We start from the raw sequence: 27,269 nt of genomic DNA on the forward strand, positions 1-27,269 counted from the left end.
GTGAGGAAAGATTATAGCATGTGAGATTATGAGCTTTTAACTGGGCGGGCTGGAAATATCATGAAAGCCGCATGGAAACAGCAGTCAGGGTTTCAGGACTTCCTATGCCAGGTGAGGGGAAAGGAGGAGGGGTGATCAGCTGAAGCCAGCACTGGAATCATAGAAAGAGAAAATGCAGGTTCAATCTCTCAAACTTTAAATGTATTTATTTGTTTAGAGTACAGCCGCTCTGTAAATCTAAATCCGCTCTTGAGACCTTTAGGGAGGAGTGGTATCTGGGATAGATAGAGGTGCTTGTTTCACAGAGGTATTTACTTAGAAGAGAGGATACTGACTGTCACGCAGGAAGTGTATGACAGAGCCAGGGACTGAAATTAGATTACCTGAGTCCCTGTCCAGTGCCTTCACCACAAGACTGTCCTTCCTTTTTAGAGCAGGAAGGATGGTCCAGCGGGCGGGGTACCAGCCTGGATCTCAGCAGACCTCGGCACTAGTCCCTGCTCTGCAGCAGACATCCTGTGTCTTCTACTGGAGCAGCGGTTCTTGATATTATATCAGTGTCCTGACCAAAGTAAGCAATTCTCGGTCAACAGGGTGGCTGTGAGACTTCTGGGCATACACACTGCAGTGTTGGTAACTGTGTACAATTTACATGTGCCCTCGCACTCTTAACACAACATCCCATAGCAGGGACTGCAGCTCCCTACTATGGCCAGAGGAAGCAGCTTATTTCTTTGCACTGTTTCTGGTAATGGCGAGCTCCTAGGTTGGGTGAAATAAGCAGCCGTGGTTTATAAACACTAAGCCACGCTCTTGTGGCTGTAACCAAAATGTTTTGAATGATGGTTATGTAAGAAAACATGTGACTACGTCATGAAGCAGAGCTGAAACTGCAGTTTATAAAAACCTAGAGCACTGCATTTTGCTTTTCTGCATTGCTTTTCTGCATTGCTTTCCTTATTGCTGGCTTTATTTCTGGTTATTTTCCAACTAATAAATCCCACTTTTGAGACCCCTTAGTGGCCTGACTTCTGTGGTGACTCCTAGATGAAAGCAAACAGCTTAACAAAACACAGAAGTCACGCTGGCCCATTAATTACTACTCTAGAGCTTCCATTTTGCTGGGATGAACAATATGTCACTTCCTGATTACATATTAGATACAACTATGGGATCCTGGATTCTAAACTGGATAATTTTCCTCTCTATCTTCTCTGGGAACCAAGAGATAAAAACTGGTTCAGAAAATATTAAATTTTCCTCAGGAAAAACACACCTGCAGGGGTTGTACTCATTCTTTTTACCAGAGAAGAAACTCTAGGGCTATGTCTATGCTAGCACTTACTGTGCTATAACGTATGTCGCTCAGGGGTGTGAAAAAGTCACCCCCATGAGCGACGTAAGTTACACCGACTAAACGCTGCCCACACCCGCGCTTATGTCTGTGGGAGAGCTTCTCCTGCCAACACAGCTACTGCCGCTTGCGGGGCTGGAGTCGTTAAGCTGACGGGAGAGAGTTCTCCCGCTGGCTTAGGGCGGCTACATTAGAGAGCTTACAGTGGTGCAGCTGCATCGGTGCTGTAAACTCTCTAGTGTAGCCATAGCCTAGGTGAGAGATGTCTGCAGGCCGGATCTGAACCACAAATAACTGATGCAGTGTTGTCTTCCTGAGTGTGCAGACAGCCTGAAACAATAGCTGCCAAAGGTGTGAACTCCCTGGCACCCCAATTCATATCAGCACTAACTATTTCCTTGCTGATAATTTTAGCACAAGGAACGTCAAAAGGGTTGGGAGTGAAGCCTACATATGGGAACTGGGATCTGCAGCAGAGAAGGAAAAATAGAGACGACACATAGACTGGGAGGGAGAGAAAACAGACGGGGATGAGAAAACAAGAGGAAACAGTGGCATTGCTAAAGGAGAGGGTATTTTCTTACAGAGTGATGCTGGATGTGACGAGAAGACTCTGAACCAGTAATGAATGATGATAAGTAAGAGTTTAGTTACTACATTGCCACATATTACCCTTGATCTTGGTGCAATCTAAGAAGTCGGTGGGAGTTGTGCTGCAGATTGAGGAGAGTATTTAGGCCTAAACTTACACCCCAGCCCTTGAACCATAATTTAAAACTGAATGTATCCCTCTCCACAGGATGACACTCTTGCTCTATAGCTGCTTCCACTAAGGGTGAAATTCACCTCTATGCACAAGGCCTATGAATCTGGGGTGTTACTTTTTTTCCACAAGCGCTCAGCATTTGCCTAACTGCTGTCATTGTGATCAATGAGAATTGCACCATTGACGTCAACAGGAGCAGAATCAGGCAAAAAACTGAGTGCTTGTGAAAATCCTCCCCCCGTTCTTGGAGATTAGATTTGAACACCATCATTTTTGATCCAAGGCATTTAAAAACGTAAGGTGAGCACCTCTAGTGTATAAGTACAGTTTTTAATCGGAGTGTATAATTAGGAAATATCTTACTGGGAACAGGTTTAGAACCTAATCCTGCACTTTTTCTGCATGTAGAACTCATGAGCTCCTATTGAGGTGTATAAAAGTGTGACTCAGGATGAGTTTATAACTCCAAGGTTAACACTAATTATACAACCATCCAGTATGCATTGACAAAGATTGTAACATCATCAGAATAATATTTCAGCATTACTTGTGCACATAACAAAACTGAAGAGTATTTCATAAGGGCTTAACAGGGCCCACTGGGACAAAGAGTGAATAGAAAATTTCCATCCTCCACTCCCGAGTCTATTGTTCTGTTTGAGCTATCATTCAAATTGCCCTTGGCAGACAATACGATGAAACAACTTGGAAGTTCGTTTTTAAACTCTTTCCTTTGCTGAGATAGCCCAGCCTGATAAAGGGTTCATTTTGTTCCTCAGTTCAAGTGTTCATCATTGGATAAATTTTATGTGAGGCAAAATTTTGAAGGGCCAAATACTAAAGTCCTTACTGAGGGCTCACTTGAGCCTATGAGTCCTTTATGAGCCCTTTGTTGGAGGCTACGTAGACCCATTTTGCCCTACCTGGAGCACAAAGAGGAATTCCACCTTGGAGATGCAGCACTCCTCCCAAAGCAACCCACACACAGGAGGAGTGTTCCCACTGCTGGATCCCTTCAGGGGAGGCAGCCTACTCTCTGTGTCTGGCCTGCTCCCACAGCCAGTGCATAGTGGTAGGGGAGGGACCCTACCTCGTCTTGAGGGGTTTCTTATCTAGGAGGTACAGAGGGGGGGAGCAGTCCCTGTGCTCCAGGAACTGCAGTGGTGTTGTGCTATGCAGGGGCAGAGATTTATACCCTTCCTCACCCTGCCTCACACATCCATGGAGCAGCAGGCCCAATCTGGCCCTCACTTTTTATGTTCAGCTTTACTCAGGCAAACTCTCATTGACTTCAGTGGCAGCTGTCAGTGCCCATTATGGGAGTTTACCTTCCTGTGTAGCATCATGCATTGGCCATTGCTCGGTGCAGGATGGGACAGGCTAATGGTCTGATCTTGTGCGGCAAATCTTAGAGTGTGAGAGAGAGAAGAAGGAAATTAAAGAGAAAAAACAAATGGGATAAAGAATATGATTTTTTTTAAAGGGGGTGAATATGTACAAACAAATTTAAAGGAAACCAAAAAAAAAAGGGAGATTTAAAAAAATGAGATTTGAAAGCAGAAAGGGAAGAGGGAAAAGCTAAACACGAGAGAATGGGAAGGCAGGGAAATTAAAGTCAACAGAAAGTTTTGCTTTGAGGGGAGTGTTTTGTTTGTTCCTTAGAAATCATAAACGGAAACTATTGAACTAATTTGCAGTAATAAGGACTGGACTCACTGGTTTTGAAGGGAGTCTAGGCCTTGACTCTACTGCAAATTAGTTCACTAGTTCAGAAGCTAAATCCTGTTTATAAAGACAAAATGAGAACTTGCCCCTTGATTGATGAACAAGATGCTTCTGTTCTCAGCAAAACTGCCCTCCTCTAATGTGGCCACCACTCCCAGAGTCCCATCTGGCACGTACAGTTTCTCCCCTTTACCTTTTCGGCTTAGCAGATTAAACATACTGGTCTCGACCCTGCAGCCCTCACTCAGAAAACTCCCCTTGGGTTCAGCTGGGGAGTTGTGACTGAGGAGTGGGCCAGCGGCATGGGATGAGGATGAAATGTCATGCTGCAGTACGCACCTCAGACATGGATAGCAGCCACTGCCCTCTCGTATATACGCTCCAGGATGCGATGGATGCTGGCGAAACTGGGCCTGTCAGAAGGCAGCTTGCTCCAGCAAAGGCGCATCAGGTTGTAGAGCTCCAAAGGGCAGTCGTCGGGGCAAGAGAGGACGTTGCCATCTCTCACGTAATAAATCACCTCCTCGTGAGCCATCCCATAATAGGGTTGCATGCCATAGGAGAAAATCTCCCACAGGACCACGCCGTAGGCCCACACGTCGGACTCGGTGGTGTAGCGGTTGTAGAATATGGATTCGGGGGGCATCCAGCGTATGGGAATGGCATCGTTTTCATTGGCTTTGTAATAGTCTGCTGAATAGATATTCCTGGAGAGGCCAAAGTCAGCGATTTTTACCACCCTATTCTCGCCCACCAAACAATTCCTGGTGGCCAAATCCCGATGCACAAACTTGCGCTCTGAGAGGTACGCCATGCCCGCAGCCACCTGCTTGGCAATGCCGAGCTGATTGGTGCAGCACAGAGCGAGGGGGTTGGGATTGGAGAGCCTGATCCTGGCGTCAAGGTTACTGTGGCTCAGGCTGCAGAGGTTGTGCGGTGAGCGAGTGCGCAGGTACTCATTGAGATCCCCGTAAGCCATGTATTCAAACAGCAGACACATGGGTTTCCCAACAGCACACACCCCTGAAAGCAAAAAAATACACCAAGTCAGTCTTGTCTCTTTTTTGGTATGACAAAACAGAAATAAAACTGAAGAGGAAAATTTTTAAAAAGCACAGATACAAATTAGGCCCTCAAATCCCCCTGGCTTTCATTGACTTTTTGTGCCTTTGTTAATCTTCTAACGTTGAACTCCAAGGGGAGGGAAAAAATGTAGTGTGCTTGGCTGATTTACTCTGATACCCCAAAATAAAAAAAATTGGATGCCTTCATTTGATTAAGAACCAAATCTTGGTCAAAGTCATGTTAATAGGAGTTTCGCCATGGACCCCATTGTGCTATAGGCCCTGTACAAAGGCAAAAATAAACAGACAGTCCCTCCCCCTAAGAGCTTACAATCTAATATAGTGGAAGTTTCCTAAACCAAGCTTCTGTGCTCCTTCCAAAAATTCTAAGTTTTCCTTGACATTTCTTTATAAAAGACTATATTTTTGCCCAACTCAGGTACACACAACCAATGTCTGCTGTTTCACCAAATATCTTATGATGTGTATCCTGGAATAAAAGCAAGTTTCCCGTGTTAAGACAAATATCTGTGAAACATTTAATATCTTAATTTTGTGTTTTCCTTTGGGAGTTATAACTATTCTTTCAAACAAATTCATAACCAGCTGAGTGAAATAGAGACAAGTATACTATCAAAATGTACTGGGTATCTTTTGTGTCTTAAAGAGAAAAGCATTGTAATTATGAGAAGAGCTAGGTGTCAGATGCAAGAAATGATCAGCAAATATTCCTTTGAATTTGAAAGGGAATTATTATTTATGGAGGGCAAGGTTTTGCTATTATTACAATAAACAGCTATTATTCTCAATGGTCACTACCGGATGCTGGGCATTTTTGAAGATCTGTCTCTAGATTCTTTATTCTGTGTTTTTGTTTTTTCAACATTAAATGAATGAACCAATTATTCAATTAATAGATTTCCAAATTATTCACACAGTTTTACTCAATAAATAACAATATTAAACCAATTTTAAAGCTGGCCAAAAAGACACGAGCATTACCAGTATTCTGCTGCTTGCCAGCCACTGAAAACCAGTGCAACCAGCCAGTGTTCAAATCGTACACAAATTGCTTTCTTATGACTGCCATTCAGAACAGTCAATGATATGGCTTATTGTGAAATATGAAATTCTTGCCAATGACAGAGAAAGAACAGACATTTCCCAACGTGATAACATCTGGTTCTGGCGAGAAAAGCAATGTGAAAGGTTTATAGGTCAAATAGTGTTCATTTCCTCACACCCTTGCAATATAAAACCGGTTAATTCCTGTATCTTTGGCCTTTCCAAATTTATCCAATGTGTTAACAATAAACAAAAAGTTGATTCTAATTTAGGGCACTTCCTGTTCCTCTTTTCTGTTGCTCAAGTACATATTGTCAGGTCAGCTTTCATGAAACCAGATTGCCTAACAGAATTCCTGCACTATGGATAACTTTCCCTGAAAATGTTCCTATTGATATGAATGGAGATTTGATTACTACATGACAAAGGCCAAATCTACCTTCAGGGAGTTTACAGAAGAACCATCTGATGGCATTGGTTAATGACCTCTACCACAGCTGAAAGATGACGTTTGCAAGGATAAAATTCTTGTGGTCAGATTTCTTCATGAAAGAATGACACGGGACCCCCCCATTAGTCCACCATGGAGGTGGTTCCCTCTAAGAAACTCAATAAATTTATCAAGCTATTTTCAGACAGTCTGCCAAGGGGGAGGAGGAGAGAGACACTATTCTTGTTGTTTCTATTTTTAAAGACTCAATGAGGTATTCAGGCAACACAATCATGGGAGCCATATGAGTAACAGACAATCTGTGCACTCAAAATTAGCACCCACCGTTTTGCGCCCGCAAAATGAATAGCAATTCTGAGTAAATGCATCTCTAGCCAGTTCATTTGTACATACAGCCAAGGTGTAAGCAATCAGATTGTCACCCACATCTTTCAACTGCAGGCAGAAAAATGTGTATGTACTGGCCTGTAGTCTCCCTGTGCCCAACAGTGAGTTTCACCCTGAGTGAATTGACTCAGTGGTTTGAGTCCAGTTCTTAGCATCATATCCATATTGCAAAAATCACCATAATTTGGAACTAACTGGTGTCTGTGTTAAGAGTCTTAACAAAGAGATACAGAGACTAACGTAAGTGATGATGCTTGAATCCCACTGCAGGATTTGGTTCTTATTTAGATGGCCATATATGAAAATTAGTCTGCCTCAGTGTAACAAAAATGGCATTAGAGCTAAATATTCAAACGTGTGCCAATAGAGAATGCAAAAAACATGCAATGGCATGTACCAAAAAACAAACAAAAAAACCTAGGGCCTTGCCAAAAGCAAATTTCAGTTGCCCATTGCTTAATTTGCAATTTCCATATAACTGCAAATCCTGTGCGTGCAACTTTAGGTGCATGACGTTTTTGAAAATTTAGACCCAAAATGACGACAAATGGATTCCTGGAAAAATCATACCCCAAGAGCGTAGCATTTTGTTTTTGTACCTAACAGTTTGACGATATTTGGGTGATCAAATTCTGCCATGAGAGCCGCCTCCCTCTGGAAATCAGCCTGCATGTCTGCTGAAGCTTCTTCCTTTAGCATTTTCACTGCCACCATTGTGAATGGCTCAGAAGAAAGCAATCCAGGAGCCCTAGGAGAAAGAGAACATTTCTAAATAGGACGAGCGGTATTGCACTTGCGCAAACGTGCGCGCACACGCACGCGCACGTGCGCGCGCACACACACACACACACAATGTTAGCCCCATTTCCCATTAGAAATCCCAGACAAAAAAAAGCCGGGATTGGGGAAGGGGTCTCAAAACAGTGACCCACAAGTGGAATTATTTTGCAGCCTTGTTGGGCAATCTCAGGAGAGGGCAAGGACTGAAGGAGCATGAAAATCAAACCCACCTCACCTTTAGAGGTGACTCCTCCTTCGCAGGAGTGTAAGACACATGGTCAGTGTGTGGGAAAGGTGGTGCTATTGCTGCCTTTGTTGTGTCTGTTCTGTGGGTATCTGAGGACTTTAAACCCCCTTTAGTCAGTCCTGCACATTTTGCCAGCTCTACCTTTTGAGAGGACAGTAGCATTTGCTGAGCTTTGCTTGCTTACAAGCCTGCCCAGGAACAGCTGTTGTAACATGCTATAAATGGAAGATTTCTACAGCTTGGGAGGCTGCATGGCTTAGGAGAAAGATCATGAGGCTGGGAGTCAGGAGAGTTGGGCTCCATTTCCAGTTCTGTCACTGACCTGCTTTGGCACTTAGGGAAAATCACTGTCTTGTCACTTAGTGCAGCATCAGTAACAATATTGTTACATAGCCCTTTTCATCTTCAGATCTCAAAGCACTTTACAAAGGAGGCCGGTATCCCCATTTCACAGATAGAGGAAACTGAGGCACATGGTGGTGCTGTAACTTGCCTGGCAGACTAATAGCAGAACCTGGGATTCCTAAGTCCCAGTCCAGTGCCCAATCCACTAGGCTACAGGGCCTCTCGTTGAGGCCTTTTTCTGAGTCGGAGCCTCTAGCCACCACTGTGATATAAATATTTTTCTTATCCATGGGGCACTCTTCCCTTAACACTTTTAATTACAGATGCTGGGTCCTGAGCTTGCCAAAGACTTAGGGATGTCAAACCTATGGGAACGGTGTACATTTTGTTACTCTAGGTAATTCCTACCCATGGAGATATGGAAGCCATGCCTTCAGCATTATAACACAGTTCCTGGATGTAGCCATCTAATGCCTATAAAAGGTAGCATCCATTTGTGAATTCTGTTACTACGCCTGACCTGCTGATCCTCCACTGCTTAAGTGTCAGGTTATTTTACCGTTCAGTAGCCATGAGAGGTTCTAGTTTCCAAAGCAAACTTCCAGTTTCCTTGTCACCTACTGCAGACTGATGGCATTGCAACAGATGCACTTGGCTACTGTAAATGTCACATCATTGTCAAATGTCACAGAAGGGCAAAATGCCCATCTAAAAAGAAATCTCCCAAGGCAAGCCAGTATTACAGCTGAAAAGTTTGTCTGTTGAGATCCAGAACCTAGGAGCAATAAAACTGATTCTTCATTTTCTCTACAATTGCCGCCTTTAAAGCAAAATGCCATTTGTGCCTTCTGGTGGGTATCGGAACTTCTACTGTGCTATTAGGGACAATACTCTTTTCATGTACCAGTCAGTGGCACATGTTTCGGTGCTTGAGAAAGTGATCTGTAGTTATTGATAGATAATGTGAGTGTAAGAAAGATCAGGGGGCTCACCTCTTCTGATTAGTATCCAGGGTTCATTACACCTGATCAAAAGCCTAGAAGGGTTTATAGGGAACAGAAATAAGAGGCAACACAGGTTTCACATGGTGTTCTTTTGAGTGAGAAATTCACCCCGGTGCAGAGGCTGGCAATAAGCCTAGGTACCTCTTAAATCCTGAAAGTGTAAATTAAGTGGGACCTAAGCAGTGCATGAGCTTTGTAGGAGGGTTAGGAGGAAGGATAGCTCAGTGGTTTGAGCATTGGCCTACTAAACCCAAGATTATGAGTTCAATCCTTGAGGGGGGCCATTTGGGGATTGGTCCTGCTTTGAGCAGTGGGTTAGACTAGATGACCTCCTGAGGTCCCTTCCAACCCTGATATTCTATGAATTTCATGCTGAGCAAGTTCTTAGCAGACAAGTATCTATATTGCAAAAATCACCATGATTTGGAACTAATTGGTGTCTTTGTTAACAGTTTTAGCAGAGAGGTATAGCAACCGAGCCCTTTAATCCACAGAGTGCTCTTTCCAGGGCAGTATTCGGAAATGACTTGTTTTAATATTAAACAAAGGAGTTCAGTTTCCAGGGCTGAAAATTGCAGGCCTCCTAACCAATAGATTATTTCCTCCTGGGACCAGGTTGCATCATCTGATGTTTTTGCTAGTACATGTCTCTCCAGTGCTTGGATTAAATGTTATGCTGCCAGTGCACGACAGTGTATGGGGTGGAGGAAGCTGTCTATGCCTTCTGCCCACTATGCATCTGAGCAGCACAGGATAGGATGTGGTTCATAGCTGAAGAATTTAGCTCATAGTTGACAACCAGCACAAAGAACTGACCAGTAATGGAAACAGAGTTACCCACACAGACGGACTCAGGAGCTACGTCTGCCCTTATGGTAGCAAGGTCTATTGTGCCTGAGGAGTGCAGTTGTTGACCATGGTCTTAATCCCAGAGTTTTAGATGATCTGTTAAATATGCTGGGCCATGGCCGCTGAGCTCAAACTGAAGGAGGCAGCTGCATGCTGATCTATGTAGAATCATGTGGTTTGAGAGCTATAAGAGGAGTGTCAACGATGCATAAAATAATGCTCAAAACTACTTTTATTAGGAGGTCTTGAGCTGGCCCCAGCTTTGCTTATGTGAGCCTGGCTACTGATCTTGATCTTAAGACAGATGTGACGGTAACTTGTTACATCCTCAATTCCCACTGCAGGAGACAGGCTGCCATTTGTATTAAGAACGTTCAGAGGGAGCCAGTAAATAACAGCCAGTCACTTCCTGTCCTGACATGCTGCTTCACCCAAGAATAAGTAAACAGTGAATCAGAATTTTAAGGAAGCCAACTGGCAAAGAGGTTATTGGCACGGTGTGTAGAATTATGTTTACAGGGATGAAATATTATACAAGGAGAAATAAGAGGCTTACTAAATTTACTCTGAGGCATCCATTAACATACATAGGCCAGTGAATCTAATTTTCTTTCTGAGAACGGAAAGATTATTTCTCATGTGGTAGCTTGAGTGCTCCATCCTGGCAGTATTGGAAGCTAACAGAACCATCTTTTTTTTTTTTTATTCACCAACCCTGTGCAGCAATGCCAACTGCGAACCTTTGCCCAGGAAATGCTCGGCTTCTGAGGCTTTCTTGATGAAGCTGCGAGGTGAGCGGATAACACCAACAATATGGAGGAAACCCATTCAGAAATCAGGATGGCTGGAGCTTCTCCATCAAGCCAAGGCCAACAGTAGTTCCCAAAGCACAGTACCTTTCTATTTTGTGTTCATACACATCACGCTCTTTTCTGGTTCTCTTTAAGCATCGCTTAAAAACTTTCTATTTAAAGGAATTGCAAAATGCAGTGAAAATTACAGGTGGGAATCTGGTGGGATGAGGATTATTCTGAGGAAATTCACCATGGATAGAATTCACCCAAGTCAATAGGGCCTACGTAAAGATCTATATACCATTTAAGGCTCACTTAACACACAGCTTAAGTAGGGTTTGAATTGCCTTGTATAGGTGCCTTTCTGTTTGGGTCAACTTCACCCCTGTGCAGAGGGATAGCCTATACCAGGGATCGGCAACCTGGCAGGCCGGGCCGGTTTGTTTACCTGCCGCGTCCGCAGATTCAGCTGATCGCGGCTCCCACTGGCCGCGGTTCGCTGTCCCAGGCCAATGGGGGTTGTGGGAAGCGGCGTAGGCCGAGGGATGTGCTGGCTGCCGCTTCCTGCCACCCCCATTGGCGTGGAGCAGCGAACCGCGGCCAGTGGGAGCCGCGATCAGCCAAACCTGCCGATGTGACAGGTAAACAAACCAGCCCGGCCTGCCAGGGGGCTTACCCTGGCGGGCCATGGGCCAAAGGTTGCCGATCCCTGGCCTATACCCTCAAAATAGAGCTCAAGTGGTCTTAAGTGGGGCATAGTCCTTGTGCTGCCTGTCTGCATAGATGTGAATTTTACCCAGTATGAAATAAAATGATGGGCTATATTCACCAGTGTGTTCGGTTTAGCTAGCCAGATACACTGCATGTAGGGCTGCTTTGCCTCATCAGAGTGGCACTTGGCATCCGGCGTACAGTTTTTAATCTGGTCCCATGTGCTTTGTTGTTGCTTCAAACTCAACTCATCTAGTTTAGCCATCAAAGCTAACAGTCAATCATAAGCTAAGCATCTGTGATTTTGCTGCTGTGTGCCCTTTAAACTGTTATTTTTAACACTGTCTGTATAAATAAATGTGCACTTCCTTCATATCCCTTCGGGGGGGACAAAAAATGTCTCGCATCCAGTAGAAGTATTTCCTTACTCTAACAAATTTAACCTACTACATAATTCATTTCCTAATAAAGTTGTCAGTGGTATAACTGACTATGTCAGTGCAAAGTATTATCATACTATTACCTTTAAAATGTCTGCTCTTGCAAGAGGACTCCTTTGACTTACCAATCAATGAGACTAGTCCCATAAGTAAGGTTTGTGGGCGCATGTCCATGCTGAGGAGCAGGTACATTGTTTATGTTCATTTTGTTTCTCTCTCTCTCATACAATTCCACATATAACCTCATTAGCCAGTCATGTTCCATCCTGCAGAGGCGTCCCAAGTAACAAGCACATCACTGAAATTAACCGTGAAAAGAGGAAAGGGAGCCAAAACACACTGCAGCCTTTCCACTTCCTTTCGGCAATTCTGGGGTGGGATTTTCAAAACTGCTCATCACTGGCCTAATCTTACTCCACTGATGGCAAAGCAGGTGTACCACAAGCTCCGCTGCAGCCAATGGAGGTTTAATTGAGCAAATTTGGAATTCTTTTGAAAATCCTGACTGTAAATTGTTGAAAACATTTAGAGAAACTAATACTGGAAAACATTTCAGAGTAATTCATATCCATGAGAACTAGCACTGGGATACGATTTCTATCCTTTTATCTTCCCTGCTTCACTCATAACGTACGTGAGCCTTTTCCTCACTGCTCATGATTTATGGTCTTTCACCTGCAAAGTAGTGACTGCCCTCTGCTCCCACGGCAGTCAATAGGAACAGGATTGGTTCTTAATTCCTTGAATTCAGAATAGTGCCAGGAGTAAGGCCCCGCAACTGTGCCTGCTCAGTGTTCCTGACACCCTGACGAGCCAGCTAGAATGCCTGACGGACAGCCCAGCCTGCCTGGCTGAGGAAGCCAGCAGGCCAGTTCTTAAGCCCAGCAGCAGCAGTAGCTTGCTGGCTGCTCAATGCACATGCTCAGGGACTCTCTGCCTCCCTCTGCTTGTGTCTCACCAAGCCCTGCTCTTGCTCTACTCTTCCACGGCTCCAGTCCAGATCCTACGCACCCAGCCTTGTTTTCATCCTGTCCCAGCCTTACTCCTGCCTCAGAACCAGCCCTGCTCCTGCTTTCCCTGATTCCTGGTAACCCATTTCTGAGCCTCGGCTCTGATTCCTGACTCCAGTTCTGTCTTGATCCTTGGCCCTGGCATTCAGACTCTGATTCTGGTTCTGACCCTCAGCTCTGATTCCTGACTCTGACTCTGACTCTCTTGGGCATGTGGACTCTGATCACTAGGCCTGACTCCTGCTCTGACCACTAGGACTGCCTATGACCCGGTCTCCTGGCAAATAGGAAAAACTGTTGTCAATTTCAGGAATAAGGACCCGCTAAGCAAGTAAGGGTATTTTTGCAGGATCAGGGCCTAACTGCAGGATCACAGATAGCAGTAGGGGGGTAACTACTAGCAAATGTTGATTTTTTTTTTAAATGCTGGCTACCATGTACCAACATCTTAAACAAACATGAAATCCTGGGAAAATTTGAAAAATTCACAATGGACTAGTCGCAGTAAAAACAAGCAAAATTCTTATTTTCCTGAATGCATCATAAACTTAGCTGCCACATTCAGCTGGATTAACAGGAATAAGCAAGACACTCTGTCTAATATACAGAAGACGACTATGAACGTTTGTGACAATGTTTTACCAAATAACAATCGAAAGTGGGAAACAGGAGTAAATTAGCCTAGTTTTTATAATTAGTTTTGTCACGCTTTCACACATATATTTCATTCTGGTTAGAACAATTAATTTCTCCATGTCAGTTGGATTAAACGAACAAACATTTTCCTGCTACCAGAACTCTAGCCAGATGTTAATGTCTTCCGGGTATCAGTATTAAGGAGCACTTGCTAGCAGGACACTTACCTTGCTTGAAAGACCCTTCCAAACGCTCCTTCTCCAATATCTCTCACGTATTCAATATTGTTTCTTGGGTATTCCAGGCTGAGTAATTTAGGATTCAGGAGAAGGGGTATGCGCTGATACATGGGGTTAGGATGAAGTCTGTCCAGTAGGAGCTCTGATGGAAGAGTGGTTAGCGCTGGTGCCTGTGACTCCCTGAAATGATGGATAAGGAAATGATCAGTGGGTTAGAGCATAGTAGGGTACTATGTCAGGAGTGAACATTTTGTTCATCTCATTTGTGGCTTGACTCTGCAAGGCTGGAAAAGGGAGGTGCAGAAAGACTGTCCACAGGGCCTCTTCATACCATACAGAGTGGCTTGCCAGCCTTGCCCAGACAGCCCACCTGCCCTGCTGCTGGAGTAGTGATTATCTATGAAAATAGCTGCCAGGCCATAGCATGCCCTGAATACATGTTCTGCCTCTTTGCTCCCACCATGCCAACATCCTCATTTTCAGCCCCGTATGCCCTTGTGGAACTACGTGTGGGAAGTGTCCCAGATGGGTGAGCGTGGTGCCCCTTAACACGGGGATATGTGCCTGTCAAGTGTACAATGTGCCAGCCTGGGCATTTTGCGACCTGCCCCCTTCTTACCAGTTGTGCACTACTGTGTGTCTCATGACATTGTATTGTTGTTTCTGGGACATTTCCAGTTTGCCTGTTATTTCCAGGGATCTAGGCTAAGTAGGTTGGTCTGCCAGGTCGGGGGCCATTGGGTACAAGAGTAGTGCTTCCATGAGCAGTTGCAACGGAACTACCCATGTGAACCAGGATTACTCATGTGATTAAGAGTTTGCAGGGCCTCAGTCAGTAATCTGGGGCAACAATATAGAGAAAGGAGATCTAACACATGAGGACCTATAGCAAAAAGTAGTGATACCCTGCAAACATTATTCTCACCCCTCAGCAGAGCACTCTGCAAAGTTACACTTTTCAAAAAACAGCGTCCTTTCAGTTTTTGACAATTGAAGGAATCTAGTGGCTGGAAAAATTCTTTTCTGGCCTGTTCCACACACAGTGCAGGCTGTTAACCACAAACAGTAGGGTTGGGGCTAAGGAATTTGCTTTAAGGGCATGAGGGTTTTGAGGAGGGAGAAAACCCTCAAATATTATTTTCAACCATATTCTTGTCCAGATAACTTTTTATATTTTGACTAAAGTCTCGCCATTAAGAGTTTGTAGCATAATGCTTGGGAACAGAAGAAATTTCATTAAGAGTCTCCTTTTGTTTTGTTTTTGTTTTATTGGAAGGGGATAGGGCTGGAGTTGCTCCTTTTTAATTCCCTTTGACCATTCAGTTCTTAACAATGTCTAAATATCTACTGAATACTTCACATCTAATCTCCCCAAGGAGGAAAGTTTCCTACATCTAGATTGTCTAGGAATGGCCTAGGATAGTATGTCCTTACATTCTAAGCTAAACTTGAACTCATTCTCGAATCTGTTAATTGCCTGAGAAACCAGAACAATTGTTTGCTATTCAGAATGTTAATCGCACACACATGTTTCCAGATGTCTTTGTCAAGTGATCCCTCAGGTTACATGAGGTCCTATGTAGTTATGAACTTTGCTACTGTTCATGTGATTTTCTTAGTCGTACGGGATATAAGTCACCAGTTTCTTGGTTTAGTGTGATGAGAATTCAAAATGAAACATTGCTATCCTCAACGGGAAAAGTGATGGAAAGCTGAAGCACTAGACATGCACCAACCTTTTGTCCTGATTTCGAGGTCTCATGGAAGAACATGAGAATTTTTGGCCTGCATTATTTGTTGTTATTAATGTATTAATAGTGCCCAGAGGGTCCAGTTAGGATTGGAGCCCCAGGGTGCTAAATAATGAACAGACGTATAAAGACACATCCCTGTCCCAAAGAGTTTCCAATCTAATATTTCCCTTTGCCCTATCGACCTTAAGAGTTGAAACAGACATTTGAATTTAGCGAGTACTGGAATGTCCATTCCAAGCCCCATATCAAAGCTGTATTTGCTGGAACAAATCTTTATTTATAGATCTCTAGGGCTTACCTCTTTTTGTTTTTCCATTGTTTTCGCCTTCGGCAGCAAACAAGAGCAATGATAATGAGAATCACTATCAATGCAAAGCTGGAGATGATGGCAATGATGACAGTCATGGAGTAGGTAGGGGAGAAAGAAGAAGGGAGATTGGGAGTTTCTACACTTGGTTTTTTTGTTCCTGATGGTATGGACACTGCAATGAAAACAAAAACAATGATTCCATCCCTCTTAAATTCTACGGAACTTATAAGAACGGCCGCCCTGGGTCAGACCAAAGGTCCATCTAGCTCAGTATCCTGTCTACCGACAGTGGCCAATGCCAGGTGCCCCAGAGGGAGTGAACCTAACAGGTAATGATCAAGTGATCTCTCTCCTGCCATCCATCTCCACCCTCTGACAAACAGAGGCTAGGGACACCATTCCTTACCCGTCCTGGCTAATAGCCATTAATGGACTTAACCTCCATGAATTTATCCAGTTCTCTTTTAAACCCTGTTATAGTCCTAGCCTTCACAACCTCCTCAGGCAAGGAGTTCCACAAGTTGACTGTTTTTGTTAAAGGATACTTCTGACGTCCAGTAGTCATGGTAATTATTGTGATGTCTACAAATTCAGCAGTATGACTTCACAGCTGGATCATACAGGAGAAGGCCGTTTGGAAGGAAGAAGCCCCCTTTTTATGCCAATAACTTTGGTAAGAATCAAAGTAATAAAAGTGGTGGGGAAAAAATCTGATAGGTACAAATGTATTTAAACTTCTTTTTAGTTTAAGTATATCTTTCAAAAAGCATCATGAATATAAATATAAGCATTGGTTTAGCTCTTTCAGGGCTATGCTAGCAATCTGTTGGTTTTACGTGTAATGGCCAAGACTAAAAGTAAAGCTAAGTCAGGCTGTTCCCTTCATTCCTTTTCAAGTGCAGCTATAGTGACATAGCTTTGGTTCACTAGAGCCTTACAATGCATCTGATCTCTGCTTAGTGAAAATGGAAGTAGTGAAAATGGCCTTTGCTGAGGTATATTTTGATCAATACACTTATTTTTGTGATGGTCATTTAAAATCCGGACAGCTGTGAATAAGAGAAATGTGTGCCTGGGCACCAAACTGGGAGGCAGGAACTCCTAAATTTTAATCCTGCTTCTGACCTGGATTTCCCATGGCCCTGGGCAAGAAGTCACTTTGCTTCTTTTCTATCTTCATCTCCCCTTCTCTACCAATCAGGCTGTTATGAGAATGTGCTAGTTTGTAAAGCACTCTGAACATTAAGGCCAAATCCTGTTCCCACTGAAGTCCAAAGAAACCGGCATGACTGTCAGAACTATCATGGTAACTATTGGGATATGACGGTCCTGAACAGTTTTGTGGATCAATGTTTAATGTTCTAAAACTAACAGCTACTATGAGAAGTTGTCAGCTGCTGTCCCTTACCCTCGCCACAAAGAGGCACACTGCAGTATTCCCAGTTTACAGAATGGTCCTTTGTGTAACACCAGGGACGTTCGTTTTCCCCTCCTGGATTACGGCAAGAGTTCTCTGCATTTGACAGCTCTGGGAAAACCTGAGGGGTCCTTCTGTGCAAATGGGGTACCTGGTGGGAAGGAGTAAGTTAGCTTTAGTATTTTTAGAGTGCACTTCTTCCTGATGTCTTTAGAAACAGCTGATGGCTGCAAGTCTGCAACAGCTTGCCAAGAAACATGTGACATCTGCATCTTGCGAGGGGGCGGCCATGAGGGTGAAATGCTAACACACTTGACCTTTTAACCACACTTTCCCTGGCTTTCTGTCTCTGAGGCCCCGATCCTCCAAGATATTTAGGCACTTAGCTCCTCTTGATTTCCATGAGAATTAAGCGTCTAAACAGGGCCTAAGTAATTTGCTGGCCATCTCGGTATTGTTTTCAATAGGTGGGATTTTATTCCAATTACTAGCACATATTACAGGAAAATAAAATTGCTTAAATAGATGGGCTCCTGTATCGTGTGTCTATTGTGCTTCTGGGGGATTCCTCCACTAAGCCTGAGGGGCCAGCCAGGGAATGATTGCCCCAGTGAAGGCAGATTCTTCAGCAGCACGCAGCTAGCTTGTGGCTTCTGTGCCACCATCCTCCCTTTCTTGATGCTGGTCGAGGGACCGAGGAAGAGCTGCCCAGTTGATCTGCAACTGCCATAATACCCCTTTGGGTAAGCCAGTTCAGGTTGCTCTAATGCAGGGGAGATGCCTAGCACATGGCTGGCTCCTCAGATGCCATCTTTGCCCCCACTCCCCTGTGGACTTGTAGACCCAAGGTAGTATACTTAGGCTGGGATTTTCAGAGGATTTTCTAGAGCAGCGGCCCAACTTCCACTGAGTTGCTGTTAGACTCCTTTGGATATCCCAGCATTAGACTATAAATCCAACCCCGACTGTAGCTCTGAATAAAGTGATGCTCACCTGTTCACTCCACTTCTGGCAAGGAATGCCCGAGGTGGTGACATTGACAGAACCCTGGTAGAACCTGCCATTGCCTTTGTAGCAAGTTGCTGTGGGAAAAGGCCATTTAAACAAGTGAAGTGAGACAATGGACTGCGGCACAGTGAATCAAAAATGGAAAAACTATTTCATAAAATAGGAGTAAATGACCACACCAGCAGATTAGAAGCAAAAAAACACCCTTGAGAACATTAAGGTGTCCAGACAGCTAGTCTGCAATCAAGAGACTATCTAGACTTCTGTTCACACCATTGAATAGATTTTGAACTCAGCTCCACAAAGGTAAATCTGGTGGAAAGGAGCTAGTGGAGCTGAGTTCAAAATCTATTCAATGGTGTGAACAGAAGTCTAGATAGCTCCAAAGGAGCTAGTGGAGTTATTCCAGGTTTACACCATTGTGACGTGAGTTCAGATTCCAGTCTAGCCATCCTGTCCATCATCTATCCAATTCACTCCTCCTGTTACAGAAAATGCAGCACAGAACCCCTCTAAACAGCCTAAGAGTATCTTTCTAGTTGTTTCATATGCAGATCTAGTAACCAAAGCTGCACGGAAGATAAAATTAGTTATTCCTTGTTTCCTGTAAAATTGAGAATAAAAAGAGGGACAGCTTTTAGAACTGTACAATTAAATACTGTCCTGTACATCAAAAGGTTTGCTGATCTGATTAGAATGAGTTGGTTCTAAGGAACGAAGGGGAAAATTTTCAAAAATACGTAAGGGATTAAGGTGCACAAGCCCCCCTAATAGTCACTGGGGCCTGGTCTACACTACGAGTTTAGGTCGACTTTAGCCGCGTTAAATCGAATTAAGCCTGGACACGTTCACACGACGAAGCCCTTTCTTTCGACTTAAAGGGCCCTTTAAACCGGTTTCTTTACTCCACCTCCGACGAGGGGATTAGCGATAAAATCGGCCTTAGTGGGTCGGAATTGGGTTAGTGTGGACGGAATTCGACGTTATTGGCCTCCGGGAGCTATCCCACAGTGCTTCATTGTGACTGCTCTGGACAGCACTCTCAACTCAGATGCTCTGGCCAGGTAGACAGGAAAAGCCCAGCGAACTTTTGAATTTCATTTCCTGTTTGCCCAGCATGGAGAGCACAGGTGACCACGCAGAGCTCATCAGCACAGGTAACCGTGATGGAGTCCCAGGATCGCAAAAGAGCTCCAGCATGGACAGAACGGGAGGTACGAGATCTGCTCGCCATATGGGGAGATGAATCAGTGCTGGCCGAACTCCGAAGCAGTAAACGAAATGGCAAAATATTAGAAAAGGTCTCCAAGGCCATGAAGGACAGAGGCCATAACAGGGACGCACAGCAGTGCCGCGTGAAAATTAAGGAGCTAAGGCAAGCCTACCACAAAGCCAGAGAAGCAAACGGAACGTCCGGGGCTGAGCCGCAAACATGCCGCTTCTACGCGGAGCTGCATGCCATGCTAGGGGGTGCAGCCACCAGTAGCCCAACCGTGTGCTATGAGTCCCTCACTGGAGAAACACACAGGGAAGCGGGTTCGGGTACGAGGAAGATGAGGATGAAGACAATGTAGATAGTTCACAGCAGCAAGGAAGCGGAGAAACCGGTTTCCCCAACAGCCAGGATATGTTTATCACCCTGGACCTGGAACCAGTAACCCCCGAACTCACCCAAGACCCTGGGGGCACACAGGGGACCTCTGGTGAGTGTACCTTTGTAAATATTACACATGGTTTAAAAGCAAGCGTGTTTAATGATTAATGATTAATGTGCCCTGGCAATCGCGGCCAGTACAGCTACTGGAAAAGTCTGTTAACGTGTATGGGGATGGAGCGGAAATCCTCCAGGGACATCTCCAGAAAGCTCTCCTTCATGTACTCCCAAAGCCTTTGCAAAAGGTTTCTGGGGAGGGCTGCCTTATCCCGTCCGCCATGGTAAGACACTTTACCACGCCAGGCCAGTAGCACGTAGTCTGGAATCATTGCATAACAAAGCATGGCAGCGTATGGTCCCGGTGTTTGCTGGCATGCAGACAACATCCATTCCTTATCGCTCTTTGTTATCCTCAGGAGAGTGATATCATTCACGGTCACCTGGTTGAAATGGGGCAATTTTATTAAGGGGACATTCAGAGGTGCCCCTTCCTGCTCTGCTGAATAGAAATATTCCCTGCTGTTAGTCACGCGGTGGGGGGGGGGGAGGGGTGAAGTGATCATCCCAGAGAATTGGGTGTGTGGGGGAGGGGAATTAGTTGGGTTTGTGCTGCATGTTAACCCTGAAACCGCAGCCCCTCCTTTTACATTGCAAACCCATTTTAAATGGCCAACCCAACGGGTGCTTGGTATGGTTAATGAGAGCAGTACTGTTTGAAACCATCCCCACATGTTAAGAAGGTTAAAAAAGCCAAAAGACTGTGTCTTACCATGGCTGCCTGCAAGCTGAAATCTGTGGCCTGGCAGTGCGTGAGTTATCTCTCACACCAAACCGGCAGGCCCTCAATATAAGAGGAAAAATGCGACCTTGTAACGAAAGCACATGTGCTGTGTAATGTGAACAGCAAAATTTAACGTGAAAGAGTGTACCCATTGTTCTCTAAAATGTGTCTTTTTTAACCACCTCTCCCTTCTCCTCCACCAGCTGCAAATCTTTCTCCTTCTCAGAGGCCAGTGAATATTCGAAAGCGAAAGCGAAGGACGCGTGATGAAATGTTTACAGAACTACAGACTGCCTCCCACGCTGACAGAGCACAGCAGAATGCGTGGAGGCAGTCAATGACTGATTATAGAAAAGCCCAATATGAGCGAGAGGAGAGGTGGCGTGCTGAATCGCGGGCTGAAGATGAGAGGTGGCGTCAGCTTGCACACAGAAAGCAAGAGTCGATGCTCCGGCTGCTGGAGCATCAAACTGATATGCTCCAGCGTATGGTTGAGCTGCAGGAAAGGCAGCAGGAGCAGAGACCGCCGCTACAGCCCCTGTGTAACCAACAGCCCTCCTCCCCAAGTCCCATTGCCTCCTCACCCAGATGCCCAAGAACACGGTGGGGGGGCCTCCGGCCACCCAGTCACTCCACCCCAGATGATTTCCCGAGCAATAAGTGTTAAAGTTTTAAAGTTTTAAACTGCAGTGTGTCCTTTTCCTTCCCTCCTCCCCCACCCATTCCGGGCTACCTTTGCAATTATCCCCCTAGTTGTGTGATGAATTAATAAAGAATGCATGAATGTGAAGTAACAATGACTTTATTGCCTCTGCAAGTGGTGCTTGAAGGGGGGAGGGTGGGGTGGTTGGTTTACAGGGAAGTAGAGTTAACCGGGTGGGGGGGGGCGGAGATTTCATCGAGGAGAAACAAACAGAAGTTTCACACCGTAGCCTGGCCAGTCACAAAACTCGTTTTCAAAGCTTCTCTGATGCGCACCGCGCCATGCTGTGCTCCTCTAACCGCCCTGGTGTCTGGTTGCGCGTAATCAGCGGCCAGGCGATTTGCCTCAACCTCCCACCCCGCCATAAATGTCTCCCCCTTACTCTCACAGATATTGTGGAGCGCACAGCAAGCAGCAATAACAATGGGGATATTCTTTTCGCTAAGGTCTGAGCGAGTCAGTAAGCTGCGCCAGCGCGCTTTTAAACGTCCAAATGCACATTCTACCACCATTCGGCACTTGCTCAGCCTGTAGTTGAACAGGTCCTGACTCCTGTCCAGGCTGCCTGTGTACGGCTTCATGAGCCATGGCATTAAGGAGTAGGCTGGGTCCCCAAGGATCACGATAGGCATTTCAACATCCCCAACGGTTATTTTCTGGTCCGGGAAGAAAGTCCCTTCCTCCAGCTTTCGAAACAGAGCAGAGTGCCTGAAGACGCGAGCATCATGTACCCTTCCTGGCCAGCCCATGTTGATGTTGGTGAAACGTCCCTTGTGATCCACCAGGGCTTGCAGCAGCATTGAAAAGTACCCCTTGCGGTTTATGTACTCGGTGGCTTGGTGCTCCGGTGCCAAGATAGGGATATGGGTTCTGTCTATCGCCCCACCACAGTTTGGGAATCCCATTGCAGCAAAGCCATCCACTATGGCCTGCACGTTTCCCAGAGTCACTACCCTTGATATCACCAGGTCTCTCATTGCCCTGGCAACTTGGATCACAGCAGCCCCCACAGTAGATTTGCCCACTCCAAATTGATTCCCGACTGACCGGTAGCTGTCTGGCGTTGCAAGCTTCCACAGGGCTATCGCCACTCGCTTCTCAACTGTGAGGGCTGCTCTCATCCTGGTATTCTGGCGCTTCAGGGCAGGGGAAAGCAAGTCACAAAGTTCCATGAAAGTGCCCTTACGCATGCGAAAGTTTTGCAGCCACTGGGAATCGTCCCACACCTGCAGCACGATGCGGTCCCACCAGTCTGTGCTTGTTTCCCGGGCCCAGAATCGGCGTTCCACGGCATCAACCTGCCCCAGGAACACCATGATTTCCACATTGCTGGGGCCTGTGCCTTGTGAGAGGTCTAGGTCCATGTCCATTTCCTCATCACTCTCGTCGCCGCGCTGCAATCGCCTCCTCCTCTGCTGGTCCTGGTTTTGCTTTGGCATGTCCTGGCTCTGCATATACTCCAGGACAATGCGCGTGGTGTTCATAGTGCTCATAATTGCCGCGGTGATCTGAGCGGGCTCCATGATCCCAGTGCTAGCTATGGCGTGTGGTCTGAAAAAAGGCACGAAACTAGTATCTGACGGACCAGGGGAAGGAGGGAGGGAGGGAGGGGCGAGTGACGACATGGCATACAGGTACAGGGAATTAAAATCAAGAAAGGTGGCTGTGCATCAGGGAGAAACACAAACAACTGTCACACAGAATGGCCCCCCCCCAGAGATTTAACTCAAAAGCCTGGGTTTAGCAGGCCGTTGATTTGACGGAGGGAGGGAGGAAGGAAATGAATACAGAACAAATCTATTTTTTACATCTTAAGACGACGGTGCAGCATGACTGATAGCCCTCGGCATTTTCTGGGTGCTTGGCAGCAAATACTGGGCGCTTGGCAGTTAGCCTTCAGGCCTATTGCACGATCTGCTGCTCAGGGAAGACTCTGCTAACGTGCAATGAGCCAACAGGGCGCTTGGCAGAAAATGGCATACTACGACTGATAACCATCATCATCAAGACAGTTCCATAGGACTGAGCATGACTGTCCAGGTGCCCACGATCGACAGCCACTGCTGTACAACGAGGACGGTTACCAGTCGTAATAAACCATCTACTGCCAAAAGGCAAAAGGCAAGGGGCTGGTGCAATGCAGCCCCACAGCTGCCAGCCCCACGGCTGCCGGCACCCAGATTGCCAACGAAGGCTACCAGTCATGCTGCACCATCTACCGCCAAAAGGCAGTTAGCTGCTGCTGCTGTGTAGCAATGCAGTCCCACGTCTGCCGGCACCCAGATGACATATGGTGACGGTGAGCTGAGCTGAGCGGGCTCCATGCTTGCCGTGGTATGTTGTCTGCACAGGTAACCCAGGTAAAAAGGCGCGAATCTATTGTCTGCCGTTGCTCTGACGGAGGGGGAGGGGCCTGACGACATGTATCCAGAACCCCCCGCGACACTGTTTTGCACCATTCGGGCATTGGGATCTCAACCCAGAATTCCAATGGGCGGCGGAGACTGCGGGAACTGTGGGATAGCTACCCATAGTGCAATGCTCCGGAAGTCGACGCTAGCCTCGGTACTGTGGACGCGGTCCGCCGACTAGAGCACTTAGAGCATTTTATGTGGGGACACACAAAATCGGCTGTATACAACCAATTTCTATAAAACCGGCTTCTATTAATTCGATCTAATTTCGTAGTGTAGACATATCCTGGGACTATTCTAAATTCCAGGGCCAGATCATGCCAATCGGAGACCAAAACACAGGACCCCTGTGGATCAGCCTCACACCCCCTTAGACAGGCAGTGACCTAGGGCAGTCTTCTCCCCTCGGGACTAGCAACAGAGGTCCCCACAAGCTCCTGGAGAGGCAGGGTGGCAGCAGAGTGTCCACTGGCTTCAGAGGGGAGAATCGGGCTCTGTGACTGTGTCCCTCTTCTCCAACCTACATGTGGTGCTTGTCTTATGAGAGTGTAAGCTCTTCAGGGTATAGTGTGTGTGCACAGTGCCTAGACACTGTAGGTGGTACCTGCACACAATGATACTAAGAATAAAGAATGAATACAGTTCAGATAGATATGCAAAGCTTATTCACGCTGGAGAAAAACTGAGCAGGAAATCTTGTGAGAATAGGCTTAAGTGCAAGGTTTCCTAATCTAGCTGCTTCTGGGACGGCTGGAAGTGCCACAAGGATTACCTCTCACACTATTTCAGCACCATTTCTTCCATTGCTGGCCAGACACCAGAAGTGCCAAGAAGGGACAACATTAGGAAACAGGGTGACAAGTTACATTAACAGTTTTGAACTTCAGGAAAGATTTGTTTGGAGTTCGGGGCAAAAGGTTTGGCCTCTTATTTTGTCTGAACAGATTTTACCCATTCCTCGTCTGTAGGGTACAGACCTAGGTTGCAGGTGTAAATATTTAGGGTGGACATTTACAGTACAAGTTCAAAAGAACCAATGGAAGTAGTGCTACTAGAGTAAATCAAACACATCGTAGATGATCACGTATTCCTTAATCTCTTGCATTCCACGCCTCAATTACTATAATAATTTCTTTTCTATAGTCCCTGAACACTTCATACAGGGATCCCTGCATTACACACTTGGCAGAGGAAAGAAAAGGAAAGACCCTACAACGACAATGTCCTGGCAGCACAGAATGAATATTTTAGGAGTTTCCCTTTCAAAGGCAAGGTGAATAATATCTGAAACTTGTTTAATGACTGATCTGGCACCCAGATGCCACTAAAGCATTAGCCTGTTTCTTGACAAAAATAAAAGCCGTGCACAGTGACCCATGCTCTCTGATTTGGTACTCACACCACATGTCTGAAATAAACATCCATATAATGGCTGTGAGACACTTTCTAGTGACCTTTTGGAGTTGGAAACAATTACCAAAAAAGTAGCCCCTGCTTTCTGTCTAAGGGTGATGAGAAACTGGGAAACAAAGATGCCACTCACATGGCAGGCCTTCCATAGGAAGGAGCAAGGAGTAACAGAGATTCTGTATTTGGGATTTAGTTAATAGTAGCTCTGTTGATTATGCGTGAGTTGGAATACAATCCAGCTCACTCTCCCATAGCTGTATGGATTGGCAATGATATTGTAATAAAAAAGCACTAAAATCTTACTTTTGTCCCGAAAGCCAGCAGATATGACTGAATGGACATGGGGGGGGGGGGGCGGAGGGAGGGCGGGATAGCAGCTGAATAAGGTGTCCTTTGGTAAAATGCCATTGATACTAGACAGAAAGGTAGCATTTTTACACAGTCTCTCTTCTGACCTGCCACAGCATTTAAAACCTCTGACCCAAAAATGATCAGGAAAGGGTTAATGCTCTCTCTCTCTCACACACACACACACACCCTTCCTCTCTGAGCAGGGCAAGGACTACAGCTCTATGCCTTAAATGCAAGGATTTGTGTCAAAGCAGCACAAGTGGAGCAGCTGTAATGAATTAAGCTATTTCTCACAGCACACTATGATAGGGAAGTGCTCTGGGGATTTGGATGGCTGCTTCTGGAAGCCAAACCTTGAGAGAAGCTGTGGGGAGAGAGAGAATGTTATCTGGAAAAGCCTATTTTTGCCTCCCAAATTTTTCTTCTATTTGCATTAGGTGCCCAGCACTATAGTATCTGAGCACCTCCCAAGGGTGGAAGCAAAAGTACAAGAGATTAGGCCTCTGGGTTTGGTTTTGTTTTCTTTTATTTTCTCTCTCTCTCCCCACCCTTCTACAGCTCCTCTCTTCTCCCTTCCTCTCCTTTGCCCTTCCACATTCATTCTTCCTCCTGGCTCTGTTTAGTTTGTCTGTGGGAATGCTAAACAGTCAAAGCAGTGAGGTTAACTCGCAGTCTTTATGAAGAGCTTTTGGCATCACACTGAGGAGTCGCATACACACATTTCAACCTATGCAAACGCCAGACCATCACAATTTATCAAATCAAAAGCTCCACAGAAGGGATGAACAGTCAAAGAGTCATCATGCTGCAAAAATCTTGCCTCATCATAAAGAAAAAAGTATATTGCAAATATTTTAAACGTGAAACATCTTTGGATTTACCAACCCCCCCCCCCAAGTGTTCAAAAACCATGAGTCAAAGCCCCCCAAAATCATGAGATTGGCTTTTAAAAAATCACAAGATTTAAAAATGAATTATTTGTTGGTTCTTTTTATTTGCCTCCTGAAGTTGAAAAGTTTGGGGATCACATTTTCTCCCCAAGCCTGAGAGCTATTTTTTTTAAATGAAAACTGAGATTTTCAGGTAATAACCTGATTCCAGTAGGTAGTTGGGGCTGAAAGAACCCCCCTCTGCTCCCAAATACCATGAGAGTTGGCAACATGGCATCTTAAACAACTAGACCAAGTCAAGGACTCTAGTTCTAAACTCCAAGGGAATCTACTTACTGGTTGTATTTTCTGTCTCAAAATCTGGAGGAAAAAAAGACAAACAACAAGTAAGCAACAGATGTTCTAACTGAAATCTTTGTTCAATGGTGCAGCTACTATCAGTTCTCTCACATGTTGTGGGAAAACATTCTTTCCCAGAAGCGCTCTGGGGAGTTTCTCTGTGAATACACCAGTTCTTCAAAGTGGCAACACTATCATTAACGAAACTGGTTTTAGCAACTGGATTGGTTTTGAGACTAGTGGTTCTAAAATAAAGTGGTTGTTTTTTGGGTGGGTTGTACATTGGAATCAGACCAAATAAACAAACTGTTGTTCCTTTCGTTCTTTAATGCACCGAATTTGGCATTTCAAACACAGGGTAAAGTAGAACT

At 45.3% G+C, this 27,269-nt stretch overlaps 1 protein-coding gene across 1 annotated transcript in view; it reads right to left on the bottom strand.

Moving 5' to 3' along the window:
* Positions 1-4,185: 4,185 nt before the first annotated feature.
* The window catches only part of MUSK (muscle associated receptor tyrosine kinase), an 80,465-nt gene continuing 57,381 nt past the window's right edge, over positions 4,186-27,269 (bottom strand). Inside the window, exons 11-17 of the mRNA XM_065406635.1 lie at positions 26,896-26,919; positions 18,342-18,430; positions 17,340-17,499; positions 15,920-16,103; positions 13,856-14,047; positions 7,412-7,560; positions 4,186-4,868 (exon numbers count right to left, since the gene is read on the bottom strand). Coding sequence (XP_065262707.1) covers positions 4,186-4,868; positions 7,412-7,560; positions 13,856-14,047; positions 15,920-16,103; positions 17,340-17,499; positions 18,342-18,430; positions 26,896-26,919 — 1,481 coding nt within the window. The remainder of the gene's footprint in view (positions 4,869-7,411; positions 7,561-13,855; positions 14,048-15,919; positions 16,104-17,339; positions 17,500-18,341; positions 18,431-26,895; positions 26,920-27,269) is intronic.

This window comes from Emys orbicularis, chromosome 6 (assembly GCF_028017835.1).
Source record: "Emys orbicularis isolate rEmyOrb1 chromosome 6, rEmyOrb1.hap1, whole genome shotgun sequence".
In the NCBI taxonomy this organism is placed as follows: Eukaryota; Metazoa; Chordata; order Testudines; family Emydidae; genus Emys; species Emys orbicularis.